The sequence below is a fragment of the Microplitis demolitor genome, chromosome 5 (assembly GCF_026212275.2).
Source record: "Microplitis demolitor isolate Queensland-Clemson2020A chromosome 5, iyMicDemo2.1a, whole genome shotgun sequence".
NCBI classification, from domain to species: domain Eukaryota; kingdom Metazoa; phylum Arthropoda; class Insecta; order Hymenoptera; family Braconidae; genus Microplitis; species Microplitis demolitor.
In genome coordinates, this window is record NC_068549.1 from 23,263,081 (window position 1) to 23,288,686 (window position 25,606).

The following is a 25,606-nucleotide window of genomic DNA, read 5'->3' on the forward strand; positions in this document are numbered from 1 at the left end:
ACTGACTTGGGTTAGTTTTGTGTTGTTAGGTTGTTCATAGACCATCATGTTGATCTTGGTCAGTTGTGCTCACTTGTTTTGACCTTTAAAATATAATTATCTCGTAATTTTTAATTATTATTTTATTTATTTAATTACGAGCTGTCAGCTGTCACTTTTGTTTTTAAATTTCAATTCAAATTGTCGCTGTCAATCTTTTTATTAAAAACTTGCGCTTGCAAGCTGATTATTTTATTTCAATACGAGTTTAGTTTTTTTTTATAAGTGAGGTTAGGAAATAGAATTTAAATCTAGTGCGTGTAAAAAAATTCTTTTATTCAATAAAGAATACTTAATTATTATAAATTTCAAATAATTGTTTTATTATAATGCTGATATTATTGTCGTGTTGGAAATTTCATCTGAAAAAAATAATATTTTTAAATTCCCGCTAAAAAAATTTCAGTTTCAAATTTTAAAAAATTTACATTTTATTATTTACCTGACAGTAATTGCGCTACGTTACTAGAGTTCCGGAAGTAAATACTTAAATTTTTGTCATAATTTACTAAAGTATTTTTAGCGCTGTCGCACCAATTCCAGAATATCAATTTTTGGTTTCTGACTTCTAGGTCTGCTTGAAGAAGACCGATATTTTTGGCAACGGTGGTGTCTATCCTGTGAATAAATCTCCCGTCAATGATAACTGGAACAGTAGATTTTTTGTCGCACCTGTAATCAAAATATATTAAATAATAATTATTATAGTGTGATTACTGGATAGCAGAATCAAAATTACCACTCGATGACTCGTTCACGTAAATATTCAGCGGCTGGAAAGCTCAATGACTGCTCGGGAACGACCAGAAGAACTTCAGTTCCTTCGATGTTGCGTTCCTCGATAGCGAGATTTGGCCGTGCAGCGAAGTACAAGATCAGAATAAGATTTATTAAGATTCCAATTATCATTCCGTAGTCTAGACTTATCAGCAGACAGCAAACAAGTGTCGCCAATAGGGGTAAAATATCAATTTCTAAAAATAAACGTTTCCTGTAGTTGCAAAGTCATTCTTTCGATAAGTGAAAAATTGAATAATGTAATTATTTATTTACTTTTAGTTCTCCAGAGCACGCGGAAAATGTGAAACTCAAGCATGTAGTACATGGCAACAATAATAACAGCAGCGAGAGTACATTTTGGAATAAATTTAAAAGTCGATGTCAGTAATCCGCATGCCAGAAGTACCAGAGATCCGGTGACAATGCCACCCATCTGTGTTTTCACTCCCGACGCAGAATTAACGGCAGTTCTTGTGAAACTTCCAGTCACTGGCATCGATCTCACAAAACTACCGAGTAAATTACAGAGACCTAACGCTATCATCTCTTGATTAGCATCCAGTGATCTTCCTTTAGCTAAAAGTAAATTTTATTAACTTAATTTACTTGAATAATTTATATTTTTATCAACTCACCAAAAGCTTTGCCAATAGCAATACATTCAAGGATAGCGATTAAAGAAACCGATGCCAAACTGCCACCGAGTTCTCTCACCATGTCCACGAATTCATACCTCGTGTTATTGAATTCCGTTGAAAAAGGCGGGAGTTTTATTGCTGGCAGACCTTCAGTTATATTTCCCGTTATATGAAACGGATTATTATCGTACAATGACAATGTATATGCTAAAATAATTCCCGCTATCACCACCACTGCATTTCTTCCCAAGGACAATAGCCACATTATTTTTTTCGCTGGCGATCCTGATCTACTGCCTGGTAGTTGCTATCAACAATTAATCAGTTAAATAATTTAATACATACTATTGATTATTTAAATTACCTTAAGACAAACTAAAGTAATTATCGACGCAACTCCTAGCACAGTATCCCACAATTTAATTTCTCTAATATTTTTACCAACTTTAACTAAAGAGTCAATAAAAGTGTCCGTTCTTCCTTGGATACCAAACAATGTATGCAATTGGGAAGCCCCTATAATTAATGCCGCGGCATTTGTAAACCCGCAAATTACCGGCATACTTATAAAATTAACTAAAAATCCTATGTGCAGCAGTCCCATCAGTGTTATTATGCACCCGCAGAGAAAACACATCAGAACCTTATAAATAATAAATAAATAATTTATTGTCATTGACCGAGTACTTGAGTAACAATAAAACTTACCGCGAAATCATTACCAAGTCTAAGTACAAAAGGTTGAACCAACAGAGCCGTAATAGCTGTAGGGCCAATGGTCACGTCTTTAACGCTACCGAAAATTAGATAAACAAAGCAGCCCATAAAGCTGCTGTACAATCCATACTAAAATACATGTAAATATACCTGATATTATTTTCTTATAATTATTATTTTGTTCTTATCTTAGTTACCTGAGCAGGTAAACCAGCAACAACTGCATATGCGATACCCTGTGGTATTGCCGTTAATCCGACCGTAATACCTGCCAGCGCATCCTGCAGAAATTTACCCCAGGTATAGAGTGGCAGCCATCCTAATATTGGAATTTTTCTAACCAATATTTCTTTGACACCAACTCTTACAGGTACTGTCATGTCTCTATCTGTGTAACAAAAAAAATTTATTGCATTACTCACTTATATATGCGACGATTATGAATAATTCATTCAATTGTAAAAAAAATAATAATAAATAAAAGTTATTATTATTATTTTTCTAGGATCTCACTGGGGACGGCGTGATATCTCATAATTTATGGTAAGTAATTTTTTTTTTTTTTTAGAATAAAGCTATAAAGAGTGATTAGTTTTTATTTAGATTTTATCAAACTTGATACGTCTGAGCAAAAATGAAACTACGATTGAAAGTAATTTATAAAACAGATATAGAAAGAAAAAGTTATTACCTTTTCATTGGTTTTATAACAGTAATATTAAATATATATTACAATGATTTTTTTTATTATTGCATGTCTGTTTGTCCTTGCACAATTCTATCTGACTAATCGGCGAGTATCATCAGTCAAGTGTAATTAGATGCTTTTTACTTATTATTACTCGTCTTTAAGCTATAACCGATAAGCTGCCGAGTTTATTTATTATCATAAATATAATACCGTGTGTTGAATCAAATTATAAATATTTACGGGTATTTTGTTACTGAGTTAATAAGTTCTTTAAAACAAACTTTCCGTGGCTATATCATGACTATGTTGTAGGCTACATTAGTATTTTATATTTAATTTGTATCATTAGCGTCAGTGGCTTTTATCTAATCAGATTAACAATAAGAAATTTTTTTTTTTTACTACTTAATTATCATGATCGTTTGTAATAATTCAAAATAAGGATCTGCGTTGAGGTTTGGGTGACAGCTGTTTAATAAAATGGTAAAATATTAAATACACGTGACTGTTATGATTGAGCGATGTCGTGTTACTGATTGAGAAATAAAGAGAAATAATTTAATGATGGATTTTTCAAGTACTCGGTAGAGTTCGTGAGTTTTGACACGATAAGCCGGTAGAATTTGTCGGCAGATAAGACCCTAGTGTTGGAGTAAAATACTTACAGCTCGAATAAAAATTTTTTTCCAATTACACGTCGTTTTTTTTAAACAATTTCGCATAAATTTTTTTTATTATTAAGTCATTATGTTATTCCTGTTAATTTTGTAGGTCTTTTGTCGGACACTTTACAGGAAATTTATTTATATGTTTATATTTTAATTCAAAATGATTAACTCTTTGGCAATTATTTAAAATTGTAACAGCTACACATTATCTTTTGGTATAATCTACTAAATATACAAAAGATGCTAAAATATTTTATTATTATTTATCATGAGCCTCACATGCTTTTGAATTAATCCTAGTAATAAACAGTGAGTACTTGTGTCTTTTATATAAAAGTGAGAGTTTAAAAAATAGTTGAAAAAAATTGAACGATTATCGTATCGGAATTAGATCTATGGGTCAAGGCTTGTTTTATTTTTTTAAATAATCTTAGATTAATTAACAAAAGAAAAAACAGTTTACTTTTAAATTACCTCGCGAGTTTATCATTAATTAGTAGTCAGATAAATTATTTATTGCAACTTTTTATCTTATAGCTCACGCAATTTTACTCAATGTAGATTTTCCGATACTTTTATCCATTTTCAGGTATACTTATTTTAGAAATTTTAGAAATAGCTATTGTAGAGAGTCTCACGTTGCATTTTTTAAAAATTTTGTTATAGGATTTTTTATTTTGTCGAGAAATGCCGAAAAATACCTTCGGTTCAAAAGTTTATGTGTTACTAAAGTAAATTTGCTACACTATTTCTTTGAGGGATTACTTTCTAACCGAATTTTATGACCTTAGGTACTCGGGTTGACAATGGATTCAATGGATTGAGGCCCAAATTCTAAGTAACTGCAAGCCAATATGTTTTTCTTCATATTGCACTCATATATATAGTCCAGTCAAATAGACCTGATAAACGGAAACAGGCCCAGCCAGGTCTGATTTTTTCAGGTAAGCTTCGGAACATGATTACAAAACATATGCCAAAAAATCAAGGTAAAATTTCAATTAGACAGGTGAAAAAAAAAATAAAAAACACTTTTAATTAGCATTTTATCGAAGAATTTAACAAATTTCGGCGAAAAGTGCTGTATAAAAGTTGTAGAGAAAAAAATATAGAAAATTATGAATACCCTTAGTTTTATTGTACACAGATAGTAGAGGTAACAGAACACCTGAAAGTTAAAATGGAAAGAATCATACGTAAAAGGCTCCTTGCTATAAGTTAGTTTGATCTAACTCTCTTAAGGGTAAAAACACGTATAAATTTCTGTAGTCTCCCAAACAATTGAATTTTAAAATTTTCCATGCATTATAAATACAAAAAAAAGTACTGTAATGATGATATGTTTTTTGTGTTGTCGATTTTAAAAAAAAATTTTATTTTAAATTTCAAAAAAATTCGCAGTCGGTAGGACTCGAACCTACGCTCCCAGAGGGAATCTGATCTCTAGTGTTCATTTTTTCTAGTCAGACGCCTTAACCACTCGGCCACGACTGCAACTGCTCGGTCAATTTTTCTGAAATCCATTTTATGTTATTCTTTGAAAGAAATTTTAAAAAAATTCCAACCACCGCGTAACAGCATAATTACAATTTTTTTTACCGAAATAATAGAAGAAAAAGATTTCCGTTCATAGTTGACGGTGAAAAATAATAATTTTTTGACTAATTACGTTATTAGAGACATAATATGGAATAATATTGATTGTGTAACTTGAGATATTAAAAACGGTATGAAATGTTATGAATCATGATAATAATGCACGATTGTATTCATTAAATACATTGTTGATAATTAATTCTACTTACGAAGTAGGGGAGTTGATTCTGACAATTCATCGTCATTATTGATTCTTATGTTCATACCGTTTTTAAATATTCTCGTAATAATTAACTCAAATCATTCTTTATTATGTTTGTTATTACTTTTTACTCTTTGTTGCTTTTGTATTGTACTGCTGCGATATCATCAGAGCAGAGATCTAGAGATCATTTACCAACCGAGTAATCAATCCTACGGATTATTTTAATCAGCAAATAATCTTAATGAAATATAGAGTTCAGTAGCTACTGAATTCAAGAATGGAAATCTTTTAGCGAGATAAGGGGGATCCTTCATGTGATGGCCTGTTTTTTGAGAATTTTTTTCCACGATTTTGGCTCATCGCGTAATTGAATATTACTCTAAACTCTAGTAACGTGATATTGCAGCATCACCGATGATATACATTTATTTCTATACATTTAAATTTCCCGCTCAAATAGTACAGCAGTCGTGGCGTACAGTGTTATCAAATTGTATCAGTTAAAAATCTCAACACGTAATATCAAACTGTATTATTTTTTATTTCTTTTTAAATATGCATAGTATCTCCTCATTCAAAGCCAATTTTTTTTTTTTTAGAAACTTCGATAGAACATTTTTCTTTTATTTAAAATATACCACTAGTAACGATAAGACCTGAAATGCAAACTTTCCATTGCTCCCCACATTCATTATTTAAACTTAGATTTAAAATATCTCGGATTTTGAACGATGAATTGACTTCAAATTTTTAGGGATGCTTAGATAACATTATTATTAATAAGTAAGGACTAGTCGAGTAACAATAAACTCAAAAAATCATAAAGGAAACAATTGAATTTTGTTTTTATAATTACTTACTAATTGACTTACTAAGACTTACTAATTGAGTACAAAAAATCTTTCGAGTAAGCAAGCAATTACTATGGATCTTTTACTGTAAAATAATTTATGTGTAGGTGGTATTTTTTTTTTTACATGTAGGAGTGTACTGTTGTTCTCATATATAAATAATGATAAATTTTTTCCAATAATTATCAAAAGAATTTCGACGAGGATGGGATTCGAACCCACGCGTGCAGAGCACATTGGATTAGCAGTCCAACGCCTTAACCACTCGGCCACCTCGTCATTGCCTCGGCATCCAAAAAATTCACGCATCATTTTTTTTTTTTTTACATATAATTAATCTACCTTTTTTGCAATCATAATTACCGTTATTATATTAAACAATTAGAATAATAAAACTGATAAAAAAACAACTAGAATTAGTGTGACAATAATTACTTGTCACTTATTTTTTTTAAATTCCTTTATAACGATGAAAGATTATCACAATAGATAAAATTAATTTGAGGATATAATTATCAAATAAATATGAAAAAATAATTTGTCTTCCAATGTAACCTTCAATTTATGTTATACAATATTAGAATTGCAAACACAAATGTTAATCGAATTTGGTACGCTTGCGTGAAGAGTAACCGCAAATACAATCGACCTGAACTATCTTTTCTTAGATAATAGATGCAAATTTTATAAAAAAATTTTATTTTATCAATTTTGATCAAACTTTTGTAGAAAAAAAAAAAAAAAAAAAAAAGATGCAAATTTAAATTTAAATTCCTCTTGATAAAGAATTTCATTTATATTATTTTCTTATTAGAATCGTACACATGAAGAATTTTTTAATTGCTTAAAGGGAAAAAAACTTCACAATTAGCCAATTTTTAAATTTATTTTCAAAAATTTTTTTCAAATAGTGAAATAAATCTCTGTAATTACAACGGCGCCGTGGCTTAGTTGGTTAAAGCGCCTGTCTAGTAAACAGGAGATCGGGGGTTCGAATCCCCCCGGAGCCTACTGGGAAATTATTTTTTAATTTTTTTTTCACCATTTATAATTTTTGTTTGGGTACAAAATTGTATTTATCAATTAATAAATAGTAAAATTATCAATTTATTGTATAAAAAAAATAATTAGTTATTATTTCCGTCGAGTTTAAATCTACTATGAAAACAATCAATTATTATTTTTTTTTATTAACTAATTAAAAATTTCCTTGAAATTTTTTTATTGCTGCAGCGAATCAATAAATTGATCGGTTTATACTACGAAATGAAAGCGTTTAAAATGAAGAGTTCAGAATTTAAAAAATTATTAACTTTTATCAGTCCATAAATTTCAGTTATTAAAAATTTATTTGAATTCCTAAAATACCCTAGTTATTTTTCATATTTCTTATTCGAAAATTTATTTCTTCACTTGAGATTACACCAACAAAGATAATTGAAGCAACATCGCCAGTTGACTTTACTGTTCGGTAAACTAGTGAAAACTATAAAACCACACTAGGTTTTAAAAATATGACGTAATAAAACCGGAAATGAGGGAGACAGATTAAAATCTGAAAAGAATTCACCGGGTTCATGATCGTTAACGATGCATACCAATGTCGCGTTACCTATTACGTATACATTTATATACTTATGCAATTTAATGACTGCAGCTCTGTCTCAAATTCTGAATCGCTAATGCAAAAAACACTCTGTTACATCAAACCATACTCGCAGAACATGTATTTTTGCTCTTTATTTTGTACCTTGGCCTCGAACCCTAAAGTTCATACACGTGTACTCACAGGCAAGTACAATTTACTAAAAATCCTGTTCAGTTACAAGAAGAAAACAAAATCAAACAGGTTTAAGGACCAAACAAATAACCGCTACCTTATATGTATATACATATAAGTTTAATACTTAACTCTTCCCCGCATACGTTCTAGTTCAAGGCCAAGGGGAGTAAAAATATTAAGTGTAACCACGTGTAGTAATTTTTTTTTTTTCGGGTTTAAAATTATTCAAGAATAAGAGTAAGGACAAGGGTAAGAAAAGTATACTGCGTAAATATCGTTTTATTTACAGATCATTTCCTCATGCGCAGTGAGCTTTAAAGGATTTTTAAAATTTATCCATTGAATTATCCATAAATAAAATTTAAATATTAAACGCAGGAATTCATTATTTGCTCAGATAATTTATAAAATATTTCGTGAATTAAGCACGTGTCATTGTTTTGATAACTCGCGGATCGTATGGGGATTCCCCTCTCCTACGCTATTATTGTACATACATCTACATATTATATATACACATACATACTTATATTATTGTTATTGTTCCGTACAAACAAGGGTAGGGATTTTTCAACACAGCAATACTGTGTATGGTTACTCCAGTAACAGTTTGTGATCCACAAGTCCAACGTCTTGTATTTAAATTAATTAATCGACCGGTAACTTCTGCTACGAACAGACCGCGCTTAAATTTACCGTGAAAACGTTAACAAGTCTATTACATTTGAAAAGAAACAATCATTTACTCGGTAGTTGTATTAATTCTTCGGTATGACTTTAAAAAAATATAAATAGGTAAGACAGTTGTAAAAATAATATCACTCAGCATACACTTGAACAATTACATAAATTATATTATATATTTAATATTTAACAAATAACAATAACTGATTTATTACATACCTGTTAATTCAAATGGAGAAAGGATGTATACAAAGTAATTTATCTTTTACATAAACAACAAACTTCGCGCATTTTAAGTTTAAAAACTTTCACGATGACAAGCACGTACTACTTATATGATCTCTACTTCTTACTCTTGTATTAATTAAAATTTTAATTTATACATTAAAGACTTTATATTAACTTAATACTATTATATTTATTATAACGAATAATAACATATATAAAAATATTGAGACATTGACACAATTAAATTTTATATTTTTTGTTACAGGTTCAAACTGTGTGATAATGTTACATTTAATTTCAACCAACTGAAAATTATTATTTTATCACATATTTAATTTCTTACTTTTTTTGACATTTTTTAAAATAATATATACGTATATATAATAAATTTAAGACTAGTAACTTCAATAATTAAAATAATATATAATACGAAATGACCAAGTACGAAGTCAAGGAGCATAGACCGGAAGGAAATCACGATGTCCAGCTTACGAGTTTTCATGAAACTAGAGATGGTTTAGTTATACGTAATTCAATTATTGATTTAAACAATCGATTAAACCCTAGTGAAACAATTGACAATAAATCTACGAATCATCAAGGTAATTTTGTATATTTATTTATTTAAGATTATATATATATATAAATACAGATATCTGTTATATTTATATCTAGTTGGTCAATATATAATGATGCTGAAAGTAGCAGTCGCTGAAAAAATTTATTTATTTTCAATAATCAAAATAAATTCTGACAGGCAACGAATTTTTGCCGCCCTGAGAGAACATAAGTTTTAGGCCCGATAAATTCATTAAATAAATTTTAAATCACAATTAAAATTAAATTTTAATTTGGTAATAAGTAAAAATATTTATAATCAAAATGAAATATAAAAATAACAGAAATGCAAATTGTGTGCATTATCAGCAGTTTTATTTATCATTGCGAAATATCAATGATAAAAAAAATTTATGTTATTTTGCTTAAGATTATTTATTTAATTAATTAAACCTTATTTTTTAATTATTTTGAATAACGACAAATTGATAACTGACATTATATAATTAAAAATAAATAAAATTATGCCTTCAGGTGATTCCTTGAGTACTTTATTGGCAAACTCATATATTTATATAGTCCACCGAGAATTATTTATTTATGTAAATATATGGCAGTTTAAAAGCATTAGTTTTATTTAAATATAATAATTATAAATATATTATTTATGAATCGAATTAATGGCAGTGCGATTGCGGTTGCGGTTGCGTTTACGTTTATGTTTAATTATTATTTAAACGGTATATATATTTGCAAGACAGTTAAATAATATATTGCTATTGTTGTTAGTCAATGACCTTGCATGAGGTCGTTTTGTCATAAAATGTAATATTACTTTTCCGTGTAAATAAAAAAAATTGCAATATTGTTATATAGCAAAATGATATTGTTAGCAATTGGCAATAAAATCTAAACTACAGAGCGAATTTATATAATTTTTCCGTATAAATAATAACAAAAAAAAAAAAAAATTATAAATTATCGACGAAAATATTTGTAATTTATTATTATTATTAATAATATGAATGTAAATGTTTTTAATTTCGGCAAGTTAAGCCGCTGACGCGCGAAACTCAGCGAATTTGATAACTTCTTTGATTTAAATTAACTAAACAGATTTATTATTTTTGTGTACATATGTGAGGTGAAAAAAATATATGCTGCGAACAAAATTTAATTGACTCAAGCAAACCGTTACGCCTAAATGCTAAAATATTCGGCGTAGAGCTGAAGATGTCCAGAGTAGACCAAATGAAATTCGCAGCAAATTTTTTTTTTTCTTCATATACTTTTTTTTTCAGTGTATGCATGTGTTGGTATCTAGCTAATGTATTTAAAAAAATTGTAATTACAAGAGGTCAATAGCCTGTTGTATTCTATAATTATTATTATTTTGTTGTTGTCATTAGTTGTATATGAATACGAAAACCCATCAGTAGGAGCGAAATGGTTTTGTCAGAGGTTAAAGAAATCGTTTCGTAAAAAAAATCTGTACAAGAGATTGCCGATATTGGAATGGTTGCCTAAGTATCAAAAAGATTATATCATGTGTGATTTAGTAGCTGGTGTTACTGTGGGATTGACAGTTATTCCTCAAGCAATTGCATATGCTAATGTTGCTGGTATTTCACCACAGGTAATTTTATATTTTATTCACTAATTCATTAATTAGGCTTTGAAAAAAAAATTAAAAAAAAAAAAATTATCAAATATGATAATATACGCATTTAAATCTGATTATTTCTGATGTATGATCATAAATGGTTATATCTGATATCATATATGATCAGCCATATCATCACATATGACCATATATGATGTTCGCGATCATAAACGATATATGATATGATCTGATAAGATCCGAGTAGTCATATCTGATCATCAGGCATATTATTAGATATGATTATGTATGAGATCACATACGTCCACATATAATATGCCTGATCACACTTTATATCATATATGATCAGATAAATCCATTTGAAAGATCTGATCAGATCAAAGTATTTATATATGATATTTTTTCCGGGTATACTGTAAAATATAATAATAAAAATGAAACCCGACAGAATGGTTTGTACTCATCATTCATGGCACCATTTTTGTACACGATATTCGGGTCTTCAAAGGATGTACCAGTGGGTCCAACGGCATTAGTAGCTATTCTAACACGCGAAACATTATCGCGTGCCCAAGTAACTTTAGACCATGCCGTTCTTTTGACCTTCATCTCAGGCCTCGTAGCGTTGCTGATGGGGATCCTGCAATTAGGTATGTCTGATGTTAACCACATATTTTATTTAAATACCTTATAATCTAGGTATTTGTAGACTTTTTAAGTCTCGCCGCGACACGTTTCTACCAATAAATGAATAACTAAAGGATATTTAAATAAAATATTACAGTGAAAGGACGAACGGACATACCAAGGATTTTATTTCTTCTGTTACAACAATTATTACAAACTATTTTTATTGCAACTGATGAAGAAATCATTCGAGCATTAAATGTCTTTTTTTCCAACTCAATAAAAAAATTTATATGTAAAAAAATAAATAAACATTTTCTGTTAACAGGATTTCTCATTGACTTTATATCTGGTCCAGTATCCGTCGGATTTACATCAGCAGCCGCAATAATAATAGCGACAAGCCAAGTAAAAGATATCCTAGGAATCCGTATCAGCAATGGAAAATTCATTGATACCTGGCACAGTGTCTTTGAACACATCGGGGAAACGAGACTCTGGGACGCCGTAATGGGAGTTGTCTGTCTAATTATTTTATTCTGCTTACGCGTAAGTGTTTTTATATAATTTTCAAATACCAAGACAAAGACCTGGATCATACACCAAAGGCCAACAATTAATTAAAAAATTTATTTCAGAAATTAAAAGACATCCCAATTATTTCAAAAAACACTAAAGTCCCTTCATTGACACAAAAAATAGCCACGACATTTTTATGGTTCGTAACAACCTCGCGTAATATTCTAGTTGTAATTGTTGGCGGTGTCCTGGCATGGATGTTGGAAAGTCATCTGGGCACGTCTCCAGTTGTGCTAACGGGACACGTAAAAGAAGGACTGCCAAGCATTCAACTGCCTCCATTCTCTGCCGAAATCGGGAATCATACTTACACCTTTTTCCACCTGGTGTCATCGCTAGGCTCCGGATGTCTTGTTATTCCGCTCCTGAGTATTTTGGAAACTATCGCACTGGCAAAAGTATTTTGTAAGTTTATTCACCAGATAATTATATTTCTGCATATTATTCAATAAATATTTTTATAGCGGATGGCAAAGCAGTAGACGCGACCCAAGAAATGCTGGCACTAGGTGTCTGTAATTTGGTGTCATCATTCTTCCAATCGATTCCCGTCAGCGGAGGACTGAGTCGTGGAGCCGTCAATCATTCCTCGGGTGTTAAAACAACTTTCGGTGGTGTCTACACGGGAGTTCTCGTTCTCTTATCGCTACAATTTCTCACGCCTTATCTTTATTACGTACCGAAATCTGTTCTCGCAGCGGTTATTATTGCAGCGGTTATTTTTATGGTTGAATTCCACGTGGCCAAACCCATGTGGAAGAGTAAAAGTAATCAAAAATTTTTCTTTAACTCCTTTTAAAAATTTTAATTTATTTCAATGGATTTCACTATTTTTTTTTTTAGAAATTGATCTAATACCGGCAGTTGTCACTTTTGTTTGCTGTCTTTTTGTCGGCTTGGAGCTCGGCATGATAATTGGAATAAGCGTTAATTTACTTTTCTTACTTTACGCCTCTGCCAGACCTTCTTTGCGTATTCGCAAAATAACGGTAATTATTTAACTACCAATATAATTACTTTTTTTTTTTTTTTTAACCAATAGCAAATAAAGTATTTTAAAAATTATAGATCCCCGGAGAATTCGAGTATTTAATGATAACACCAGACAGAAGTTTGTCATTCCCCAGTGTCGAGTACGTGAGAGCAGTAATCGGTAAATATGGGACACGAGAAGGTGTCCAGGTTCCTATTGTAATTGACTCGACGCACATTCAAGCCGCAGACTTTACCGCAGCACGCGGTATAAAAAACATAATCGAGGATTTCGCTAAACGCGGGCAGCCTCTTATTTTTTACAACCTAAAGTCCAGCATCGCGACCATTTTCCAGGGCGTTAAACCCTCTAATATGATCATATGTTCAAATGAAAACGAACTCAACCAGAGTTTGAGAGGTAAAGCAAAAGAAAAAAACGGAGTTAAGTTTAAAAAAATAATAAATTATATTTTTTAACAGATCTAGCGGCCATTTCTTCAATTTCTATAAGCCACTGAAGGAAATAGATAACTGTACTGAGCAAGTACTTGTTAAAAACGTTTCAGTATTAATTGCAGCAAGATAAATATTTTAAATTTATAATTAAACACTTGAAGTGTTTACTATTATTATTTTTTTTTTCAAGTTATTGTATAAAATTATTGTTTATTTTATTACTAATATACATTTAACTGTATATATTTATATTTTAAATTTCATTTATTTACAATCCAGTTTTCCGGTTCCCACTGACGGGCTCGCGATATAAAATGAAGCAGTCCCTGAGTATCTAAAATTATAATCAATAATTAATAAGTCATACATAATAATAATTATTATACTATTAACTTACGATTTATTGATGGCTGCGATAACAAGATCAACAGAGTCCTTTTTCAAAAAGGTAATAGTGCAGCCACCGAACCCAGCCCCTGTTAGTCTGCTTCCCAGCACACCCGGAATTTTCCTCGCAGTATTTACAAGCGTATCAAGTTCATTAGACGACACCTCGTAATTATCACGCAGTGAATCATGACTTTCGTTCATTAATTCACCAACTTTAATATAATCACCGGCTTGAAACGCCGCAGTGGCTGCTAGTGTTCGTGAATTTTCATTTATCACATGACCGACTCTTTTTAAAATTATTTCACCAGCTCCTTGTTTTTTCAAAACTGATAAAATAATTCATGAATAAATAAATAAACAAATAAATAATTAATTATTTATTAATAATCACCCTCGAGATCATCCAGAGTGACTTCACGTAAGCTTTTCTTTCCCAACATCTTGGCAGCTTCAAAGCAAGCGTCTCTCCGCTCTCTAAACGCACTCGAGGACAATTTGTGGGGTGAATTTGAATTTGTAATTAAAAATACATATTCATCAATTCCATCCATGGGAATTTGAGTGACGGACAGATCACGACAGTCGAGTAGCAACGCGTGCCCCTGCTTTCCCATCACTGAAATAAACTGGTCCATGATACCACAAGGGACATTTGCAAACTCGTGCTCAGCTTTCTGACATATCAAAGCTTTATCACGTGGATCTTTGCACTCAACTCCCGTCAAAGCTTCCAAGAAAGTGTAAGTTGCGACTTCCAGAGCTGCTGAGCTGCTCAGTCCCGATCCCATTGGCACAGTTGATACTATCACTGCATTGAATCCTGGTACATCAGCTACAATATTCATAAAATTTTAAAATGATTCATGCCTACAGACCCTAGACTAATTAACTGATGATGATGATGATGACGAGTCTTACCTGGAAAATAGGCAATGCAACCTTTCACGTAATTGGCCCACTTGGGTTCACCAGGTGTTATTTTGCTACGATCACTTACGTCAAACTCAAGTTTGCTCGTCGTCGTGATGGATTTACTTGTTGACACAATAGTGCAATTTTTATTACCATTTACTTTTCCAACAATAATTGTGACCATTGGCAGAGCCTAGAAAAATATAAATATTTAAACTGACCGTCTGATGAAACAGTAATACGTAACTGACTTCTAGAGGTCATTTAAATATCAGCATAAAATAATCTATTAAAGTCCAAGTAAAAAATATATAAATTACCATCGGGAGCACGAAACCTTCGTTGTAATCCGTGTGCTCTCCAATTAAATTAACTCTTCCTGGAGCAAAAACACAAATATCTGGATCATTACCAAATTCCTTGTGGAATATCTCCATGGCTTCTGCTTTTACTTTATCAATTGTTGGAATAACTTGAGCCATTGTTTTAATTTTACTTGACAATTAAATATTTCAATGAGTTGACGTTACGAAAAATGACTTTTCTGTTACGACGAGCAAGTTATCACTCGATCACTCGCTTGTTACAATTATTACTTCAATAAATAAAACATAAACAATTAAGCGCAGCGCCTCCTGCTTGGCCTTTAAATTATCTTGTGACGTTTTTTAATTTTTAGTATCATCATTGATGATTATAAATTATTTTCACAACTTCCTGCCACCCCCCACTCATTAAATATTGTAATTAAATATTTATGATTGATAATTTATCAAATGAGTAACGAGCACATAATTTTAAACCTGACGTGCGCAGTTTGCTGTCAATATTTTTTTAAAAAAATATTTATCTTGTTATTTTAAATTAAATTATCAGCAACTCGTACTTTTATGTGATGAACTGAATACTCTTTGGATTTTAAAGTCATAAATTTATGACATATCATAAACATAAGTATATTTATTTATAAAAAACTAAATGACGGTCTCTGATCCATTGATAAAAGACTTGAAAGGTAAATTTTTATATATTTTTTAGGTTATATTTATTTATTATTTCATTGTAAGTGAATGTGACAGACAGGAGAGAATTTATAAATTTTAAATAAAATAATTAATTTATTAAAATAGTAGAATTTTGAAAAATGCGCGCGCTTGTTTTTAAATTATCCAAGTATGCATTTAAAAATTTTTTTCAACTCACATTTTATTTAAATATTTAAAAAATTTCTAGCTGTTAATCACATTCACACTCATTATTTTACTTATTTATCAATTACTGATAATTGGTCTAATTAATTAATTAATTAAATTTAAGGATGGGCGAGAAAACTGACAGAAGCGAATGCTGAGATAACTGACAAGAGCACAGACCTGCTGTTGTTTTGCGAGTGTCTGGAAAAATGCCTGCAACAGGGTATCATTCATCATCTGAATCCTTTCAGTTTGTCCAAGTCATCAGAAGTCTGGGACTGGGTTGAAGAGCTGGTGGAAAGACATCTAGGCGAGCTGCCGACACTGTCACTGGCAGTGGAAGCGGTTTCGCAAAATGAAAAAATTCAAACGCCTGGTGGGAAGCTGAGACTTTTTATCAGAATTTGTCTAGTCAAAAAGTGTCTGCATTTGCCGGTTCAACTGCTTGTGAGGACGCACGGGCTAACTAGAAATTATTATGAAGCGACAAGTATTCTGGGTGATGAAATTCTTGGGGAAATTTTTCTCTCAGTTCTGTTGCAAATCAGCAGATTGAAATTTAATTTGAATATTAGAAATTCAAGGTTTCTTGATGACACCTGGCAATTACCTGAGTTTAGAAATATTGAATTAGTGCCTTGTAAAACTCTAGGAATTTCTATTTGGTAAATTTTTATTTTTTTTTTAATCTTATGACAGATAATTTTTCAATAAATACAATTTAAATTTTTATTATTTTCAAATAATTTCCCGCAAAAAAATTTAAATTGATTTTGACAAAGAAAAAAAAATTAATTTCACTTGTGGATTAAAATAAAAAAATTAAAACTATTACAGTTTCACTAAAGGAAAAGCATTAATTGTAAATGTCCAAGAAAATTCCGTTGCCGCTGAAGATGTAAATATAAATATTTATATTTTATTAATAATTAATAATAATAATAATTAAATTTACTTGTTTGCTCCAGGATAAAGTAGAGATTGGAGACGTCCTAGACGAAATAAACGGCCAAGTACTGACGACAAATACTCGAGGAAAATTAGGAAAACTTCTAAAAAAGTCATCCGGTTTACCAATAAATCTCTATATCATCAAAGTAATTGTTAAATAAATAATTAACTAAATATTTGATCAAGTTCTACAACTTGAAATTATTTTCAGAAGCGTTACAAGTCTAATGATTTGTACGGGCCAATAGCGTCGCTGATAAAAAACTGCGGAATCGATCGGCTGAAAGTTATTTTGAAACCGCAAAAACCGGTCGTGTGTCTGGAAGAAAAACCCGCCGACATAGAAGTAAAAAAGCCTGCAGACAATCCTGGGTATCGGGTTACGTATTGCGGGAGTATCTTGATAGGCACCGCTGGAGATGTCAAACAAATAGAGCCCGCAATTTACAAACTCATAAAACGCGGGGACATTAAATTTGTTGATGTTAAATTCGAGTGCTTGGAAATCGGAATCAAAGTCACTCAGGAATCGGATAATTCTGTAAGTTATTTTTTAATTTTTTAAATTTAATTGTTAATTAATTAATTACTTAAATTAATAGGTGATTTTGAATCAATGTTACATGGAAATTTCATCTTGTGGTCGCACTGCCAACATTCCTGATTATTTTGCATTCATCGCTGGGTAATTTATTATTTATTATTTTAGTTAATTAATTAATTAATTGATTAATTATTTTTTCAGAGATAAAAATTGTCAGAAATCAACAAAATTTACAGCGTTTATTTTTCATCATCGTGATTCAAGTCAAGTTCAAACGATACTGCAAAGTCTAGCTCAAGGTTTTCATCGTACGCATTATGCAGTTTGAAGAAATTAATTAATTAAATTTACAATTACACCATATCAGTATAAATTTTTTGTCTATACCAAAGATTAACACCAAATATAAATAATTTATTACTTCGCAAATAAAAGAAATATATCAATAAATAACTTTGTATTTATTTATGACAAGTGCTCTGTTCATTTTATAGAAATTTAAATTTGAATTGGCGCGGTAAAAAAATTAAAATTTGAATGCTAAAAAGAAATGGGTTTTTATTAATTAGTTCAAATATATATTTATAAACAGTTGACATTCACATGATTAATCAAATTATCAAGTTGTAAATAAAAAAAATGTTTTTTAAAAAAAATGTTTTTTAAAAAAAATATTATTTTTCAATATTCAAAATTTCGCGGGTCACTTTAATCTGCCACTGCGCAGGAAGCAAGCACTAACCTCTCGTTTTCTTTGATCTCTCGACGTCGTCGTCGTCGGCAGATGAACAAAAAAAATTTTTCAGTGTCTTAAAGTCTTGTCAGTCGTAAAATTTTATCTAAATTTCAATCTTAACATTAATTCAAATAAATAAAACATTAATTACCAGGTAATTAAATTAATTTACAAAATTTTTAAATTTCAATTACCACAAAATTTATTTATAAATATTTTTCGATTTAAAACGTCAGCTGTAATTTCCGTAAAGGTTTTGTAAAATATATATACCTATATATATGTATATAGATACATATATATTTATTAACTATTAAAAAAAAATGGCAACAAATAATGTCATCACCGAGTCGCAATATTTTCACGAGGACATCGTCTACAGAGTCGACAAAAAAGGTAACGTCGAGTTTGGGATTGTCATGGAGAATGATGATCAGGACATGTCAGAGGAGAGTGAGGACAGCGAGGGTGGTCCTAAACGTAAGAAAGGGGAAATTAGGGTCGTCTGGCACCCGTCAGGTATCAAGGAACTCATCAACTCCAAAAAGGTCAGCTGATTATTTTATATTACCTTGGAATTTATCACTAGCGGTCGGTTCTAATACCCAGCAAATCTCCAGGTTCATTTAGCAGACAGATCACTGATGCCCGGTGACGTAGTGAGACGGATGATAAAAGGGAAAGACACACAGAGAGGTTACTGTCGGGATATTGAGCTGACAGCTTGCGTCCAAGTAATTGGGACCAAGCAAGTGCTGACCAACATCAAGAGCGAGGATCTGACACCGCTGGAAGTGAGTAGTTTGATCTCTTAATATTTGCAGGTTTATTTTTAACGGTTTCGTTTTTTTAATCAGGAATTCGGGACAGATATCGCAGTCTGTATGGACTCCTGGGTAGGTGGTATCAGAATGGTCCATTTTAAACTCTGGTTGGCGACTCCAGATGGTTCCCAGTGTGTGATTAATGAAATGGACGCTCAGGGACTGGCACACTTTGAAGAAAAACGGGATCATGATAACGATTTTCCTCACTCGTCGGAGTTCTATCCGGGACAGTGTCTCTGGGGGCCGATACAGTGTCTCGAGGACGCTGAGTGGATTCAATGCTCGAAGGAGATGCTGTCAAAACGTAAATTCAAGCCACAGAAAAAGACCAAGATAATTGTGCAGGAAGTGAAGGCCGACTGGGTTGGGGTACACTGGCAGTGTCGTGCGTACTCAAAAGATGGGGCTTGGTCGGATCAGGCCCAACCAAAGTTTCTCGTTGAAGGAGCCGACTTGAAAAAGCTCAAGCTGCTCAATGTTTTTGAGCCTTCGACTCTCCAGGTGGGGGACCGGGATTTTTATATCTACAAGGGCACCGAGAATGTGATAACGAGGGAACAGTGGCGCAAACAGCAGCGAGAACTCTTTCAAGTCCCCAAGCCTAGTCCGAGAAAATCCCGAGCTAAAGTTGAGGACAAGATTAAAAAAGATTTAGATAATAGGAAGGATTCACGGGATCCAAGTGTACAAAACGGTAACAATTTGATGCCTCCGAATCAGAACCACGCGGGCAATACTGAAAGCTCTGACGACTGGGACACTGAGGACACCGGAAGTCAAAGCGACACTTTGTCAATGTCCAGTGGAGCTTCCAGTCTTTCTTCGATGGGCAAAAAGAAAAAGGGACCGGCTCTGATGACCAAAGTGTTAAAGAAAAAAAAACTTGTAAAAGCCAAAAGGAAAATTCCACCGGCTCCTTTGATCCCCGGGTCGTCAATCGTCGTGGAGACCCTCTCGACCAACACCAAGGCCAACGTTGTATGGCAAGACGGCTCCGTCGAATTGGGGATACCTTCCACTCAACTCTATCCCATTCATCATCTAGACGACAAGGAATTTTTTCCCGGAGACTTCGTGGTTGATCAGAAAGAAGAGTCGCGCATGTACGGAGTTGTCCAGAGTGTCGATCATCAAGGTAGGACAGCTAAAATAAAGTGGTTCCGCACTTACACCTCCAGTCAATCTCCACAACCGACTCTGCTTGACGAACGAGAAGTTTCGGTCTACGATTTGAAAGATCACCCGGATTTCCAGTACCGCCCGGGGACGTTGGTGATACGAATTGCTAATTTTGAAGGGGAGGATGCTGGTTGTACTGCTGGACAAGTGCTCGATAATTATCCGGAGGGTTCCGTTAAAGTTTGGTGGGTCGACGGACATGTCAGTATGTGCTGGCCCCAGGATTTGTACAAAGTAGGGGAATACGACAGCGACGAACGTGAGCTCTGGGACGAAGTTTCATCAGACGCTTCCTGGGAAACGGAGCTGGAAGATTGTTTTATTGCCGACAATGACGGAAGTGAGCAGACAGAAAATATAAAACCGAAGCTGGCTGCTCATATTGAGAAGGCCAGGATCGCGATGTCCAGGTTGGAAGAAATTTTTACTCAGAATCCAGCTCTGCAGACTACTGAAGTGATGCGAAAACTCCTAGAAGTTTATAAAGACTGCCGTTACATGGACAAATTAATGGGAACTTGTTTCTTTCACGAGAGCAATTTCCAGGGTCTGCTTGAGCGCGTGAGAGAACGCGGGCGCGCTAATGTTGCTCAGAGGATGGCTGATCAGGTCACCAGGTTGTTTACTCACCAGTCAGGTGGATCGGAGTCTGAGGACGGTGACAATATTGAGAACACTGCGGGTGCACTAGAAAAAATAGCGACGACGTTACGCGACGTGGAAGCTTGCGCTGGAAATCCAACGAACCCTCATCCAACAGAAGACTCGGGACTCTTTTCAGCAGAACACTCTAAGAAAGGGTCCGGGTCCAGTGAGTCCAGTGGAGAGTTTCCTCTCGATGATCGCTCACCCGCACCGGATGTCAGTCTAGAGGAAAACGGACAGAGAACCCGTGAAACATTTTCCAACTCTCATATTGCCAACTCCCATGTCTGCGTTAAATTGTGCACGTTAATAAAAGCTCAGTTGCTATTAGCTCATGCCGAAGTATCAAAGCGATTTGGTCTAGGTCGTATGTCATTGTCTGACGCAGCCAAAAACGGTTCGCCCCAGAAAGAACTCAAGGAAGAGACCAAGGGAGAAAAAGGTCAGCAGATTGAAACTATTGCTCTAGACTCGTCATCGTCGGACATTGAGATACCACCACCGATTTATTCCGACGGCGAGGGATTCACGATAGAGGAAAACGCACCAGACAGTCATAAATTTAAGTTGACAATGTTCCAGCCAACAGATCCAGCAAACTTTTTCCGCACTGTCTCCAAGGAACTTAAGCTCCTGCGCAGTTCACTGCCACCGGGGATCTGGGTCAAAGGTTTTGAAGACCGGATAGATTTGTACAGCGTCATGTTCCGAGGCCCGGAAAAAACTCCTTACGAGGACGGTTTGTTTTTATTTGACTTCCAACTGTCCGCGGACTACCCAACAGCGCCCCCGCTTTGCCACTACATCTCTTACTGCAGCGACCGTCTGAACCCAAACCTCTACGAAGATGGAAAAGTCTGCGTGAGTCTGCTGGGCACTTGGGCCGGCCGTGGAACAGAAGTCTGGACCAGCGCCTCGACTCTCCTTCAAGTGATTGTGTCTATTCAGGGCCTGATTCTGGTCTCCGAGCCGTACTTCAATGAGGCCGGATTTGAAAAACAAAAGGGCTCGCAGCAAGGCCGCGAGAACTCGAGGATGTACAATGAGATGGTGGTGCTGAAGCTCGTTCAAGCTCAAACAAAATTACTCCAGCATCCGCCTTCGGTTTTTAAAGACGCAATTATTGAACATTTTCAAAAGAATGCTGAGAAATTGCTACAGAGACTCGATACCTGGATGGAAATTTCAGAGCAGCACAATAATCAGCATCCATTGTCGCCACTTACTCCCAACAGCTTTAAAGACTTTACAAAAATAGGTAATTTTTTTTTTTTAAATAAATTAAAAATTCTCAGATAATATGACAATTAAATTTTTTTGCTAATTCTATATTATTTAAATTAAAAACAAAAAAAAAAAAATTGATTTTTTAGATGAAAAAATTCTACCAGAATTTCCACTGGTGCCAGCGTCAAAGGGATTCTGCATAACGTTAAGAAAAACACTAGCGACATTCAAACAAGTATTAATTAAAGAAGGAATACTCCGTAACATAAAATTACCATCAACGGAAAGTACTCAGGAGAGTAACAAGTCCCCGGCGGACTCAAAGAGCGATACCAAAGACACGATAAATAATTTTATTACCACCGAGTACGTCAGCATGAGCGAAACGAAAACGGATGTCGCGGATAAAAACTCCAGCTAGCCACAAGGTAACTTCGATTATTTAGAATACAAAAATTACGCGGCTATTCGGTAATAATTAACCGATTAAACAGTAACAATAATAATAATAATAATATTAATAAATAAATTAACAATAAAATAAATAATTTAAAAAATGAGAGAGCTAAAGTATTAGATATTTTTAAAATTCACTCGAGTGAATTATTTGAATAATTAGAAAGAAAAATAATCTCTCTTTTCTTATTATTCAAATCTCAATAACTAAACCGTTGACTTTTATTCTGAGAGATTTTAAATCAGCACACTTTAGTAGAAATAATTAAAGTTTGCGCATTAAAATAATTAATTAATTTTTTAGTGGTAAAAAATTTTTAGTCATTAAATAAATAAAATCGCAAAGCTTTTTAGTGATAATTAGTCATCAAATTGATAAATATTTAAAATACATATATGTAATGATACAAATAAATTTATTATAGAAACCCAAATAATAATAATAATAATAATAATAATAATAATAATAATAATAATAAACTTTTAGCAATACGTTGGATGCCCGCGGGCGTAATCTTGGTGATAAAATTTTAAATAAAAAATAATATTGATAAATATAGAGGAAATAAAAAATGCAATAAATTATTGATATTTAATCGGCTCATGTCTTTATATAAATCTATTTACAGTTTTATTTATTATTATTGTTATTATTCATTTAAATTGATTTTTTTTAAATATTTATTGTAACCGTACTGTAAAAAATTTGCGGAGTGAAAGCGGAGTAAATATCGAACGGATGGCTGTTTTTTTATTTAATCCCTTCGGAGTTGAATTTTTTCTAAGCTGTTAATTTTTATATTAAAACTCTGAATTGAAGTGAATGTGGATTTAAATGAAATTCAGATCACTGACATCATTTAGTTGAAAATACAAACTCCCTACTTATTATGTTTACGGATTTATTTTTTGAACAAACTTCGAAACTCTGTGACGGAGTAAATTTTTGTGAAAATTCCAAAACTCCAAGTAATTAAGGAAATTTTTGTAAAAACTCCGAAATTCTGAGTTACGAAGTAAATTCAAATTTAAATAAAATCCGTAGTAACTCCGAATTCACTCCTAATTTTTTACAGTCTACGAAACTGATAATTGTAATAATTGAGGAGGTAAAATATGTAACACCGTAAATACACCGAAGTAATTAGATGCCATCCAATTGTCAAATACGAACAATGAAGATTGAGAATATAATAATAATAATAATAATAATTATTTATGTATCGATAAATAAATGAATATTGTGGAGTGTCATAGAGTGATTAGCGCATAGCTTTAGACTGTAATTATAAAAGTATTAAATAATATTAATTAATTAATTTATTAATTACGCGAGTATACGTGAATATATTTGTAAAGAATTTTGGAAAAAACTAATAAGCAACCAAAGACGAAGAAAATAAACTAATAGTAGATATTAATAAACAAAAGGATTTGCAAATATGTCTAGTGAGTATTAAAGTCAACGGATGGTTTGTTATTTTGTTTGATTAATAATTAAGCTGATGCTTTTTCTTCACGACTAACCGGAAGATTATCGCCGACAAATTTCAGTATTTTTAGTTTACTAATTCAATTATTTAAATTAAACCGTTAAAGTTATTAGGTTTAATATTCAAATTTAAATTGTCTGTGCATTTTAAATTTTAAAATGTTAACTGAAATACTCAGTATTATTTGTTAATTAAAAAAGAATTTTTTTTTTAATTTATATGCACAATAATTAATATTGAATTATAAAAATATATAAGAATGTGGTGCTGAGTAGAAAATATGAAATAATTCTGCTTATTTAATTACTGGGGTAAATTACTCTCAGTTTTTGTTATATTTTTTTTTTTTTTAGAAATTTATATGCTGCAAATTAAAAAAATTTTTTTTTGGGTTCAATAGGAATGAAATTTAATTTACATTCTAATTAATTATTAAAATAAAATAATTATGTTAAAAAAATATAATTTGGGGGCTGGTTATTGCACAGAAAAAAAATTTCTCGAGCTAAGAAATTTTTTTGTGGGAACTTAGCCTTGAAATTATTATTTTTCATTTAAATAAATTATTTAAGTTAAGGACTGATGGAATGTGATTTATTGGGATGCCTTGTACACTCTGTGCCAGCTATTTATACTTATATTATATTTAAAACTGTTGAATTTATTACAACCGCTCTATTTTATCGCTATTATTTCATTTCGCAAATTATATTAATAATAAATAATAATAATAATAAATTAATTAATTAAATAAACAATGCAATTGAAAACTAAGAAAGTTAAGAGTAATAAAAATTAATCAGTGCTCCGTTAATGCTTTATTTAATAAATTTATATAAATATATATATATATATATACATATATATAAATATATAAATAATTAAACAGGATTGATTAGACTGTAATCCCGTTCCTCAGTTGAATAAAAATCGTCTGACGATAAAAAACTGTATTCATTTTATTTTATTTTGTAACATTTAGGCATCCGGTCTCATTTTTTCCACTAAAGTTTTATCTCATGTGTTATCAAGATAACGTCCTCCCTGTTATCAAGCCCGTTATCTTCCTGAATCATTCTCCATCCATTTTTCCTTCTCAGTTCACTCCAAACTTGTTGTCCGCAATTTTAATAAAAATGTTTAACAAAAAAATTATTCTCTACCTGGCCATCGGATTCCGTAAGTTCTAGTATTAATTGTTTGTATATCAATTTATTTAAGTTAATTAATTTTTAGTGGTGCTCGGTTGCTTTATCAATGAGGTCGAGGGTCGTCGTAAAATTTTACGTGGAAGAAAAACTATAACACGACAGTATTACCGTAAGAATTTTCAATTTAATTTCTTTTTCAAGTA

At 32.1% G+C, this 25,606-nt stretch overlaps 5 protein-coding genes and 3 non-coding genes across 13 annotated transcripts; 4 read left to right on the top strand and 4 right to left on the bottom strand.

The window, feature by feature from the left end:
- Positions 1 to 289: 289 nt before the first annotated feature.
- On the bottom strand, positions 290 to 5,485 carry LOC103570754 (sodium-independent sulfate anion transporter). The gene is made up of 9 exons (XM_008548599.3): positions 5,339 to 5,485; positions 2,372 to 2,562; positions 2,166 to 2,303; positions 1,822 to 2,100; positions 1,455 to 1,764; positions 1,093 to 1,395; positions 779 to 1,013; positions 482 to 711; positions 290 to 401 (listed from the first exon to the last, which is right to left on the bottom strand). The coding sequence occupies exons 1-9, from the start codon at positions 5,391 to 5,393 to the stop codon at positions 364 to 366; spliced, it is 1,779 nt and encodes a 592-aa protein (XP_008546821.1). The 5' UTR covers positions 5,394 to 5,485; the 3' UTR covers positions 290 to 363.
- LOC103570755 (sodium-independent sulfate anion transporter) lies at positions 2,455 to 13,937 on the top strand. 5 transcript variants are annotated; one of them, XM_053739075.1, is made up of 12 exons: positions 2,455 to 2,544; positions 2,680 to 2,717; positions 4,325 to 4,477; positions 9,146 to 9,482; positions 10,848 to 11,074; positions 11,508 to 11,709; positions 12,015 to 12,235; positions 12,325 to 12,670; positions 12,730 to 13,032; positions 13,109 to 13,254; positions 13,334 to 13,658; positions 13,721 to 13,937. In XM_053739075.1, exons 4-12 carry the CDS (start codon positions 9,314 to 9,316, stop codon positions 13,756 to 13,758), a joined length of 1,977 nt encoding a protein of 658 aa, XP_053595050.1. In that variant the 5' UTR covers positions 2,455 to 2,544; positions 2,680 to 2,717; positions 4,325 to 4,477; positions 9,146 to 9,313; the 3' UTR covers positions 13,759 to 13,937. The 5 variants fall into 5 exon arrangements, with proteins under 5 accessions (XP_053595050.1, XP_053595052.1, XP_053595051.1 ...); XM_053739076.1 differs by lacking the exons at positions 2,455 to 2,544; positions 2,680 to 2,717 and adding exons at positions 3,872 to 4,122; positions 4,200 to 4,264; XM_053739077.1 differs by lacking the exons at positions 2,455 to 2,544; positions 2,680 to 2,717 and adding an exon at positions 3,542 to 3,842.
- Positions 4,930 to 5,027, bottom strand: Trnas-aga (transfer RNA serine (anticodon AGA)). Its single transcript is given in 2 exon segments — positions 4,930 to 4,974; positions 4,991 to 5,027. It is a non-coding gene; the product is annotated as a tRNA-Ser (tRNA).
- Positions 6,383 to 6,464, bottom strand: Trnas-gcu (transfer RNA serine (anticodon GCU)). Its single transcript has one exon. It is a non-coding gene; the product is annotated as a tRNA-Ser (tRNA).
- On the top strand, positions 7,122 to 7,195 carry Trnat-agu (transfer RNA threonine (anticodon AGU)). Its single transcript has one exon. It is a non-coding gene; the product is annotated as a tRNA-Thr (tRNA).
- A 6-nt stretch (positions 13,938 to 13,943) lies between the features above and the next one.
- On the bottom strand, positions 13,944 to 15,936 carry LOC103570753 (galactokinase-like). The gene is made up of 5 exons (XM_008548598.3): positions 15,322 to 15,936; positions 15,008 to 15,194; positions 14,481 to 14,921; positions 14,094 to 14,415; positions 13,944 to 14,030 (listed from the first exon to the last, which is right to left on the bottom strand). The coding sequence occupies exons 1-5, from the start codon at positions 15,481 to 15,483 to the stop codon at positions 13,961 to 13,963; spliced, it is 1,182 nt and encodes a 393-aa protein (XP_008546820.1). The 5' UTR covers positions 15,484 to 15,936; the 3' UTR covers positions 13,944 to 13,960.
- Positions 15,926 to 18,118, top strand: LOC103570751 (uncharacterized). Its single transcript, XM_008548597.3, has 7 exons — positions 15,926 to 16,016; positions 16,319 to 16,859; positions 17,032 to 17,092; positions 17,163 to 17,291; positions 17,357 to 17,686; positions 17,748 to 17,830; positions 17,891 to 18,118. The coding sequence occupies exons 1-7, from the start codon at positions 15,980 to 15,982 to the stop codon at positions 18,015 to 18,017; spliced, it is 1,308 nt and encodes a 435-aa protein (XP_008546819.1). The 5' UTR covers positions 15,926 to 15,979; the 3' UTR covers positions 18,018 to 18,118.
- A 338-nt stretch (positions 18,119 to 18,456) lies between these two features.
- LOC103570750 ((E3-independent) E2 ubiquitin-conjugating enzyme UBE2O) lies at positions 18,457 to 25,572 on the top strand. Of its 2 annotated transcripts, none has more exons than XM_008548596.3 (6): positions 18,457 to 18,579; positions 18,662 to 18,973; positions 19,046 to 19,219; positions 19,283 to 22,334; positions 22,450 to 25,431; positions 25,489 to 25,572. In XM_008548596.3, exons 2-5 carry the CDS (start codon positions 18,749 to 18,751, stop codon positions 22,722 to 22,724), a joined length of 3,726 nt encoding a protein of 1,241 aa, XP_008546818.1. In that variant the 5' UTR covers positions 18,457 to 18,579; positions 18,662 to 18,748; the 3' UTR covers positions 22,725 to 25,431; positions 25,489 to 25,572. The 2 variants fall into 2 exon arrangements, with proteins under 2 accessions (XP_008546818.1, XP_053595641.1); XM_053739666.1 differs by having other exon boundaries at positions 18,808 to 18,973.
- Positions 25,573 to 25,606: the final 34 nt, after the last annotated feature.